General features: G+C 42.7%; 2 protein-coding genes across 2 annotated transcripts; both read right to left on the reverse strand.

The window, feature by feature from the left end:
• Positions 1 to 2,080: 2,080 nt before the first annotated feature.
• On the reverse strand, positions 2,081 to 6,092 carry BROX (BRO1 domain and CAAX motif containing). Its single transcript, XM_078621517.1, is given in 17 exon segments — positions 2,081 to 2,173; positions 2,259 to 2,409; positions 2,739 to 2,773; positions 2,775 to 2,890; positions 2,985 to 3,066; positions 3,166 to 3,251; positions 3,364 to 3,394; positions 3,397 to 3,455; positions 3,955 to 4,056; positions 4,391 to 4,459; positions 4,563 to 4,669; positions 4,866 to 4,894; positions 4,897 to 4,949; positions 4,952 to 4,963; positions 5,249 to 5,349; positions 5,985 to 6,040; positions 6,042 to 6,092. Coding segments are annotated over 17 exon segments (1,233 nt in total).
• A 2,194-nt stretch (positions 6,093 to 8,286) lies between these two features.
• Positions 8,287 to 9,349, reverse strand: LOC144738499 (alpha-1,6-mannosyl-glycoprotein 2-beta-N-acetylglucosaminyltransferase-like; the record flags this gene model as incomplete). Its single annotated transcript, XM_078621516.1, is given in 2 exon segments — positions 8,287 to 9,282; positions 9,284 to 9,349. Coding segments are annotated over 2 exon segments (1,062 nt in total), but the record flags the coding sequence as incomplete, so codon positions are not given.
• Between the last annotated feature and the right edge of the window lie 1,994 nt (positions 9,350 to 11,343).

An 11,343-nucleotide genomic window follows, 5' to 3' on the forward strand; every position in this document is an offset into this window, starting at 1 on the left:
AAAATACTTTACTGATGTAATAACTAAAAAGGAGCTAAAATAAAAGTAATCAAATTACTTAAGTAATTAAAATGAAACTAATCTATTTGCTTTTGTAAAACGTTACATAAGTAATTTAATATCTAAAGTAAAAGGTTACTTAAGTACATAGTTACTAAAGTTACTAAGTTACTAAAGTAAAAAAAGTGTTTGAAGTAAATCTAGTTACCATAGTAACTAAAGTTACTTAAGTAACTAGTTACTAAAAAAGTAACCACCAATGTAAGTTTAGTTACTGAAATACAAAATGCATTTTGAAAAAAACACAGCGATGCACGTGATTATTATTAGCACTGTTCACGCTTAGCAAAGTTTCGCTTCTGGCCTGGGGTCTTTGTGTGGAGTCTGCCTGCTCTCCCTGTGTCTGTGTGGGTTCTCTCCGGGTTACTCTGGCGTCCTTCCCGCTTCCAAAAGCATGCTGAGATTAATTGGTCATTCTACACTGCCCGTGTGTGAAGGGCTGTCTGTCCTCGTGGCCTTGCGATGAGCTGGCGACTCGTCCTGGTTGTACCCTGCCACAACCACGGACCCATAACAGGAGCAAGCGTGGGAAGTTGGATGAATGCATGAATGAATTTGGGGAAAAAAGGGAAACGCTTGTGATACTGTGTCGAGCCATGTTTGGAACATAATATAGCTAGTAAAACACCTTTTATGTGATTTTGGTATTTCCCTTTAGGACGCTGCCAGATATGATAGAACCATAGTAACAGATGCCAACGACATGTAGAGGTTTTATGTATAATTTAATATTGTTTGAAAACACATTTACATGAAGGACACCATTTAGAGGAATAATCAGGAGCTACAAGAATGTGGTAAGATGATCAGTGCTCTATTCCAGTATAATAAACAATGCTTTCATGCAGCAACATGCAGGCTGTAAAGAAATTCTGGGATTAACCTGAAGCACATATACATTTTTTTTTTTTTTTTTTTGCGTCATACACAAACGCACACACATACATACATATATATATATATACGATTTTAAGCAGCACATTCTAATATTTTAGGCAGACAAAGGTGCATCCTTTCAATTCAGGTAGGTTGGTGTACACGCCCCTCGTGAAGGAAACCACACTACACTACGACTATCTACATTGTGTCAACTGTCCCCTTAACAACTAGGCTGGTGAGCGTTTTATCAACGAGTGTCAACCCTGATCAGGAATGTAACAAATCATCATCAATCATAAAACCAACTGTATCATTCAAGAGTGACTGTTGCTCAACTAACGCAGAAATAAAAAAAAATTGTTCAGGAAATATGCAAATGTGTTCAGGAACGTATTAATAAAGTGACCCAGACCTCATGTAATGATGGGGCAGCAAAATAGAAAAGAGCAATATCTTATTTTAAAAAAAAAGAATGTCTCCAGACACATTATGTGTCCTCATTAAAGAGGGTCACACACTAAACACAACCAGTGAGAAAAAAAAAAGTCTGTTGGATGCTCACTCAGTGATTTTCATCTTTCTTCATCGTCAAGTCTTCATGAAAGTATGACGCACACACAAACAAGGCCAATTTCTGTATTAAAACAAAATATATCTATATATTTTTTATTGTAAAATCAAGTCTTCTTTGTTGTCTTAGATCTGGACAGAAACCGGTCTGTGAGGAGCCGTAAACAATGAGTTTATTGAGCAGCCAAAGGCACCAATGATAGAGCGTCACTCATGTCGTGTATTTATTTTCATTCTCTTTCCTCATAAGACATACTTAGCAATACTTTCAGCGAACAGATGAACACTAACTGGCCAAGTAGTTGTTCTCCATCTTTTTGTTTTATGTTTCCTTCAATGCAGGTGGTTTCTGTTGAATGGCAAACGTGTGAACTTTGAAAGGATGTGTCCACACACCATAATATAATGTTCGCCTTGCTCTGGTATCCATGTAGTGATGTCATGCCTGAAACACGTAATGATTAAACATATATGGAAATACCATAGATTAGGTTGAGAATAAGAAAGAAGTGATCCATAATTACAAGTCATGGTCGTGCTGCATGAAGCTGAACACGTTAAACTGCAGTATTTAGGAAACGGTACATCCTGTGTCCTTCTGGGGTTTCAAATCTGGTTCCTTCATTGGTTTTACCTCTTCTTCTTTCGCTTTGGCCTTAAATTTAGACAACAACGAATTAGAATCTTTTTGTAAAAAAAAGAACATGATGGCTTGTTTGAGTTGACATATTTTTATATTACCTTGTCATTTTGGATCCCTTAGTCAGGTCAAAGGTGGCATAGACTTCAGCAGTGAACTTATCACTGAGGGCCGGCAGCTCAAAGGGGATGGCTTCAGCCAGGCCATAGCTGGCCTTCAGCTCCAGCTGGGGCGCGTCAGCAGGCACCTTATGGAAATATCTGACAAAAGAAAGATATGGTCGCAGGTGAAGTTGGGAAACGTTTACAAAGAACGGCATGACAAACTGTCTAAAGGTTATCCTGAATGTGTCGGAGAGCAAAGAACGCCGCAGGGGCCAGAAAGAGGTGGTGATGGTGATCGCTGAGACCATCTATCTGAGCAACCAACCACAAGAAAGAAAAGGTGGTTTATGAGGCCAGGTGAGTCAGAACAAGACTGACTAATCTGGTCCTGTTCTGTCAACTGGAGGAATGGGGGAGGTTCCACAAGTGACAGTGTTCCACTTGATGCTGCACCGTTCATTTGGTCTTTGGTTCTGCTGACTCACATGAAGCCGTTCTCTCTCTGGCACTTGTCCAGTGTAATTTTTAATGAGGCCGCCCAGCTTCAGGAAAAACAGCTGTTCCGATGGTTTGGCTGTTGTGCCTGGTCCTTTGGTCTGACGATACTCTTTACACAACACCTCAGCACTGGAGTAACCTGAGCAGAAACACCAACGACATGTGGATTTTATTGTCCTGGCCAGGGTCTCGAGTTCCATGTAGGGGAAATGCTTGATGTACCGCATACATACACTTTTCTGCTTCCTGGAGAGATCTTATAGCCTCGCCGCACTTGTCACTTGCCAGCAGCGTCTGTCCATGATAGCAGTACGCCTGCAGACAGAGTACAATTAGGAGACGTGTGGGTTAAACCGGGACTTGTCACTTCCCTGGTGGTGTGTACGCAGTGATGTACTAACTTGATGAACTTACATAAGCCATGTAGAAGTGCTGCTTCAGCTGCAGGTACTTCCTCCACTTGGTGCTGTACTCTGGCTCCAAAGTGTTCAGCATGTGGTCTGAAGACATTCAGGACGTTTAACGGACAGGATAAACGGCTGATCTATACCGCACGTTTTGCTCAAAAATCAACATGAAGGCACCGAAAACCTCCCAATGTCAAGTTCTTACCAACTTTCTGGTAGAAGTTTGCAGTCTTCATACCGACAATGCAGCGACGATCGTGGCGTTGTGCTTCAGTTCAATCGCTCTGGCGATGGTCACTGAAAAAAGACAGATGCAGTAGCTTTAGTAGTGCTCAACGATACGAGGGGAAACTGCACTAACCATTGTCAGAGTAACGATAAGTCTGTTACTATTACTACGTTATAAAATCAACACGACCATTAGACCTTTAAATTATTTGACATGTTTTTAAGAAACACTGAACATGAATAGTTCCATGTTCCATGTCTGACAGGTCGAATACAAGTGTGTGACGTCTGCAACTGGTGAGATTGTGACGATGATGGAAACGTGTGTTTGTGGCATTCGAGGGTAAAGTCGGCAGTAAGACGATGGCGTCGCTGCAGTGTGTGTGTGTGCGCGCCATCTATAAACCAAAACACAGCCGTTTGCAGGCTGTTTGTCCACAATCGTTGACGGAGACGCTCTGTCACACCCCTATTTATCACCATTCCTACACGGTTTACAATACGTTTATCACACATTGCTGACTCATCACCGCCCTAAGGTGCAGTAAGAAGCCTGGAACGTCTGGACCTTCTTGTGCTTCTGCTTGGCACTGGATGATATATGCATCAATGACTCTGGGCTCCAGGTCTCTGCCTTTTTCAGCAGGAGTGATGAGACGAGGGATGTGGGCTTCTGTGGGAGCACGAAAATGTCCCATCAATGAATCGTTACCATTCAGAAGCCTCTGGAAGTAGTTTATTCTTGTATTAACGCAGACATCAGGTACATTTGTCTTGTTTTTTTTTTTTTTTTTTAAAAGATCACTGGATCTGGATCAAATGAATACGGTATAAACCAGGTCAGATTAAATTATGAACTTTTTCTGATGAAAACTGTAAGTGAAACGACCACAAAAACAATCAATATTATTTTTGTAAAAGTTGCATTCTTAACATGAACTCACAACTCACAACTGGCTTATAAGACAAAACATGCGAGCACCAGTTCATCTTTTTACGTGTACTCACCTTCAGATGTTTGAATATCCCAGCAGCGACCTTCAGGCTCCGGTGAACATCTTTAGCTTCCGTCTCTGATATACTGTTGGACATAAATCCACCACATCACAATTATGCTGAACCGGTCAGAACGCCACGCACAGTAGAATCGACATGTACGTGACAGAAAAAATGAACCACATACTTTTCTTTTCCCTGCTAGTCGCGAGGCAAACTTGGTGTACCAGATGGGCAACAATGAAAGCCATGGAGATCATTCAAAAAAACGGCACTCTTGCTGCGCACTGGAGACACCAGGAGAGGTGGGTTAGACAGACGGAGTGGGCGAAACTTATAATTTGTATTTGTGCCGCGTAAGCTATCATTATTATTATTACTATTGCTATTACTACTTTGTATGTAGTAGCTCAAATGTAAAAAGCCTGTGGCGGTTGTTGTATGATGTATGGAATGACCGATTAATGGACGCTCCAAATGTACCTCGGGGTGTTTCCTTGTAAAGTGTCCAGTCCCATTTGAATTTCTGGCTGAACCTCATCTTGTTTTCCTGTGTAGTTCCATCAAGGGTAGAATGAAGCCTATTGCATCGTAAACCCAGTCAAAACAAACAAACAAATAAACAAAGCAGCTTGTTAGTTGCAAAGCAAACGGTCATGTTAGAGAATGAAAAAGTACAGCATTAAATTCAGATCAGATGAACCTAAACAGTAACGTGGGCATTACATACGAACAGACAATAGATTTGAAACAGACGATGAAAACAAGAAATACACAAAAAGCAGTAATAGATAATATTAAGAATGAATTCTGTCATTGTATGTGAATAGATGATGATTGAACTGGGGACAAAATAACAAACTGACCTTGTAGGAGGGAGAAGTAAGCATCTGTCGCATTTTTCATCATCTCCGGGTTGCAGGTGACATCAGTGAACATTTCCAGCAGTCTTGCTTGCTTGGTTGTTCTCAGATTCACTGCGAGTTTGGAAACCAACATCAATTTGTCTTGCTGATTTACATACGTGCCCTGACTATTGTATCCAAGAATGCAGGACTTCTTGAAAACAATGAGCCCTAGACTAGAGATGTGACAGTCGTGAACTAGTCAAATCCTTTGAACTGCTCCTTTAAACGAACCAGAACGACTGAGTCGCAGCTGCGTCAGCCTTCACGGGTCTGAGTCATCCACGCTGTGGTGAGTTCAGGTGAACACACCAGGTAGAATAGCACAGGTTGCATTTACATTTGTATCATTTCCTTTCAGTTTGACATACTGGATTGTTTGTAAAAAAAACAACACACATTGTGAGTTATTCTATCCAACGCTTTCTTGTCTAAAAGCGCAGTGATTTAGTGCAGTGATTTATTTATATACGTTTATTCTGTTGTTCTATTCCTTTATAGTTCTTTTCTTTATAAATCTATTCATCCTATTATTCATAGTGGTAGTTGTCACCTTAAAGAAGCCCAGTTGTTTTGAATGGCTCTTTGAAAGGAACAGGTCATAAATCCATCTCTACAGGTGTGCATGCGTGCGATGCGTGATTAGGATCTGACATGACTCACATCCATGGGCCTGATAACATGAAGTGGGGCTAACCCTTACTTGCAGATCTTGTTGGCAGACGGGCTCCCTGCCACTCCGTAGAGGTTAAAAGGACACAGGGGCGGTCGCCTTCAGAGGGTTTCTGTGGAACCAGTGCGCCATCCTGGGAACGAGGACACCCTGAAGAGGTTCAAAGACACGTCGAAACAAACACTGAGTCGACGGTTCGAAGCAATTCGTGTAGATCTACAGTACAGTTGAAGTATTTGCGGGTGACAACAAAGGCTCGAGCTGTTTACTTCTGTCCCAAATGTATTAAATGGAGCGAGATGACGTCAAATCTATCACGCTTCTACCGTTACTTACTGTTACTAAACACGGAACTCGGTTCCTTGTTCGTCGTACTAGCTATTTTAGAACCTCTCCTTTATAGAACTCGTATTTATATTTTCAGGAAAAGCCATTACGTAAACGACGAAGCACAACAGCTAACGGCTAACTGTGGTTTAACTGAAACGTAATTTATTGAACACGACATGGCAACCCACTGATTCAAAGATCAAACACGTTATCTTTAAGATGTTAAAATAAATGAAATGTTATTTTCCCCTCACCAGTCGTTACCTACGCCCAGCCTCTTAGATTCCAAACTCGTTCACGGAAATTCGGACCTCACCAACTTAATCCCGGAAGTAAACAAGGTCTAGAATCTGGGCCAATAGGAACCCTACGATTCAGTCACGTGACGTCTACCGGGAAGTTACGCTCTGTGTTTGCAAGCTCCCGCGTTCTGAGGGGCCCAAACAAACCGAGTCATATCTCATCGGGACGTTTAACATGATCATCATCAGCATCATGAATTCTTAACTGAGACCATATCAGTCATAATGTCCAACAATAGATATTAAAACAAGTGCTTCCAGTTATTTTATTGGATATTTTCAAAATATTGCTCATTTGGAAAATACTGAGCGATCGACTGACATGTATGCAAAAACAGGTGGAAAGATGAAGACAAGCATCACTGGTGCATCTATTTCAACTCCACATCTCCAATACCACAGAACCTACATACACGCACAGACGCAAGTTGTCATTTATACACAGTATGTCTTTGCTCTGACTAACAATCTCGATAAGGCACATTGGCAATTACAGGAATACAGGGGCTGAACAAGTATAGTAATACCATTACACTGCTTACTTGAAGTCCCTGCAAGCAAGACAACAAAGTGACAATAGTTTAATTTACTCATGCTATGCAAAGATGTTAGTGAACATTCACTTTCATTTTGTAATAAACGATGACAGTAACACAGCATACGATGCCTTGAGTAAAGTCAACAAAGGACACTCGAGTCCACCCTTTGGCAAATAGAAGTAGTTTGTTGAGAACAATGTTGTCAAGGCACCTTTAAGAAATATCTGCAAGTTTAGGCACAAAGGTCCATTGAAAAGCCACATTTGGTCAGTAAATTCATTATAAATTGCATTGTTTTTTCATCGCTCATCAGAGAGAACATCATATTCCAGTCCCCCAAACCCCAGTGCCGTTCACCCCCATTCAAAACAAGCCCAAATATGAACTGTAGAATGCAGAATCATCAGTTCACGGAACAAAAAATTCTAGATAAAGATTCCAAAAGGTCATTTTCTGCTGCGAGAGAGCAAATAGGGAAAATAAAAATCAATAAGTCAAGCCCGGCTGTTGCAATCAGAGACAAATACAGACGAGACCAGGTCACACATCAATATTGTTATGAAACACTAATCAAAGTTGTATTAAGCGACTTTATGTGCATGCAGTTACTGAATCATGTCGCAACGCACTGCAACAGTTAACTGCATTAAGTCCAACTGAAAAAACAACTTTGCCATAGTATTAATGATTGTCGCATACATGTTGATGGAAGTACGTGTATTTCCATTTGCCCATTTTGTTGCATAATACACATTTATAAACATTACACCTGGATGGTTTTAAAACAGTCCAAGACATCAATGCACTTCACACTAACAGGCTAACCTATTTAAAACAAAACAATTTGCAACCCAACACACACAACTGAAGTAACAGAATTGCAAGACCCCCAGAGCTAGAATAATCTGACAGCAAAAACACACTCATCAAAGTCTTTGGTAACTGTGCATCCTTGGAGATAAAAAAACAAACAAACAGCATAGTTGAAAACAAGTTAAGCAGTGTAAATTAGCATACACTGAATTATTGGCATTAGCTCAGAGCTTGGGTGAAAAACATTCACAGTCAAAGGAATAAGACAACCCCCAGCCGACTCAGAAAACCTGAACGGGTGTGTACTGAGGTGAATTAAGGCTTATCATGAAAAGGCACATTTCAAAGACGCCGGGCATAATTACTGCATAAACTATGGTCTCGAACATCTCCCCAGCCTCCATTCTTCATATGTGCCTTATGTTCCACTGATTCAGCACCACTAAGGACAAGAGCTGGAGGAAACAGACTGTCATTGACCATCTGAATGACCTCCTCGACCCTCTTTGAGGCAGACTCAGGTCGGCAGTTGCTCTTCTGGTGAAGACCACAATCTCCTGTGTGAAGAACCCTGGAGCCTTGTGCCACCAGCACCTTCAGGGGTTTTGGAATGCAGGTTCCCGAGAGGTGCTGCAGAGTCCAGTCCCAGTTGTAGTCGTCGTAGGTGCAGAAGTCATTGCTGCAGCCCATCAGCTTGTAGTACACCTCCCTGGAAATGCCCATGCCTATGTTGTGTTTACTGGACATCCAACCAGCAGTCAACACCATGTTGGACAGTCTATTAAAGTCTGTAGGGGCGTTATGGTTTCCCAAAGCAAGCATGTCACAGTCCGGGCACTTGTTCTCTCTGAACTCGACCATTGATTTGTAGAAACTGACAAAGTCTGGTAAGATGTAATTGTCCTCCTCAAGGAATATCACAAAGCTGCTGTAGCCCTGCATCACCTGTACCCGCTCCCACACAAAGTGCAATTTCCACCACCAGTGATGTTTGGTTTGCGTAATGGCTGCTTCCCTGTAGTGTCCGTAGGAGTCGGGGTGTTGTGCATTGAGGCATCCTGTTTTCAGAGCGCTGTCTTTGGGCATGTCTCGGGGGCAGTCCCTCGGATCCTGCCCAGGAAATTCACTGGGATACAGCTGAGTGCTGAAAGGGAAATAAATCTGCAGTACCTTGCAGAAAGTTATGCCTTGCACAATGTCATTCATTTCCGCTGAAAAATAGTCGTGGCTGAAGATGAGCAGGACGCTGTCAACCCCAGCAGCTCGTTCCAGGGACTTGACGAGCAGCCTGAGGTATTCAGGTCTGTTGTGGACCTGTACGACGACCACCAGCTGGGGGCTCCCCCGGAAACCTCTCTGAATTCAGAACGTGCTGCTTGTAATTGGCGCTGTAGACGGAGCGGGGTCAAACGCAGCGGGGAGCTGAAGTCCAAGTCCCGACTCCCCTGGTCATCAAATTCACTTGCGTCGATCTCTGACGTGATCAGCACGCGGGTTGAGAACAAGAGCGTGACGACCACGAACGCACCACCCAGCAGCGCGAGCAGATTCCTTCTCAGCAACCGGAACCTCATCTTCGTCGAGCTCCGAGCCTCTCACAGCATCGTTGTCGTCACAAACCTGGGTCGTCTCCTCCCTCGTCTTCCGCCGACTGTCAAACGTTCTCTCTCAGGTGTTCTTCCTCGTCCTCAGACGTCGGCCACTCCGGTGGAAACACGGTGCCATTTTCCTACACGCTCGCCTTTCAGCGAAGCTTCTGGCGATTAAAAACGGACGTTTCCGCTGGACTTACCCCCGACATGTTGATGTGTGACAACACGTTTAACCAGGAAGAGGCTGAGACACTTTTCATACTCCAGCACAAGTCGTCGACTGCTGACGTGTACTGTCCAACCAACGAGAGAGTCGGAGCCTCCGCTCCACGAATCAACGTCCTATCTCAGCGTGTGTAACATGAGAAGGAAGTGTCGAAAATAGACGTTTACAGTCGTGAACCAATAATCGGGTTTATCTTTTACTGTCGCCGCAGAAACAATGTCTTATCTGGTCATTCCGTGATACTATCACCAGGATTGCGAGTACCACTATCACCACTACCACTATCTGAACTCACTTAGAATGCAAATGTGGCTCATTTGCATGATTTATATCGGTTTTACTTCATGCTTGGGTTGAAACGTGGACGTTATCGTGAGTATGTTCACGGTAATAAAAAGAATTAGAAGATGTATTGTCCTTCAGCATCCCAATATTTGAGATTTATTTTTGGAATAGCCAGGACTGAAGATCATTTCGACGTATTTACTCCCTCAGCTACACTCCTGCAGTTCCACATTGTCAGCGCTCCCAGGGTTCACCACCAGAGGTCTCCAAAGTACACGCTTTGACATGCGAGGAAGCAGTCAGTGCTACTCCACGGTGGAAGAAAATGTTGAACTGCCAGTTTGTTTTTGTAACAAAGTTAAAGTCAATCGACACAAGCCTGACACAGGCTTTGAAGCGTCAACACGGAGGGACACAGCACTGCCGAACTACATTAAATTCCAAAGCTGACTATTAACATTTTGTAAGTTGTAATATATATCACTGCTTCCAATAATAACCATTACACAATCATTACACCTGACCAACAACCAGGAAGCTTACAGAATTGCCAACAACACAAAATATGTGGATAAATGTGACAGTGTGTGTACTGAGTGTGTGTGTGTGTGTGTGTGTGTGTGTGTGTGTGTGTGTGTGTGTGTGTGTGTGTGGTATGGGAGTTGTCACAGGATGTGGTTCCACATTATGAGCAATAACCAAGGGTAGGATGCCCCGGACTAGGGAAGACCTGTGAAGGCCACACCCCCACCAGAGGAAGACCAGACGGGGAACCCAGGCCAGTGGACAGAGAACCAGCCCCCCCCCACACACACCTGGGACCCCCCCCAGCATGAACTGTATAGAAAGGATGAAATACGAATGGTGAAAAATACTCTCTCTATATATATGCATATAGACAGTATATATATATATATATATATATATATATATATATTATATATATATATAATATATATATATAATATATATATATATATATATATATATATATATTATATATATGTGTTTTTTTTAAATCCTGTAGAAGGGTACCAGGGTAGAGTCTGTGTAGCAGCATTCCACATTTAATGTAGAGCGTTTGACTTCCAGGTCAGGCTGTGTTTGGCTACAGACTGGGCTGCCACCCCCCCCCCCAACAGGGCAGTAACCCAAAAGTAAATGAAGACAAATATTTCTCCACTAGATCAGTAAGTCCAAGGAAAGGTGTGCATGGATAGGAGACAGTGAGGCGCTTTGTCCCCTTCTCCAGCAGCCCTCCCTGCAACATGCCCTGCCGGCCCTCTCCTCCTCTCT

This window comes from Lampetra planeri, unplaced genomic scaffold (genome assembly GCF_965212315.1).
Source record: "Lampetra planeri unplaced genomic scaffold, kcLamPlan1.2.h2 scaffold_1027, whole genome shotgun sequence".
Classification (NCBI taxonomy): Eukaryota; Metazoa; Chordata; class Hyperoartia; order Petromyzontiformes; family Petromyzontidae; genus Lampetra; species Lampetra planeri.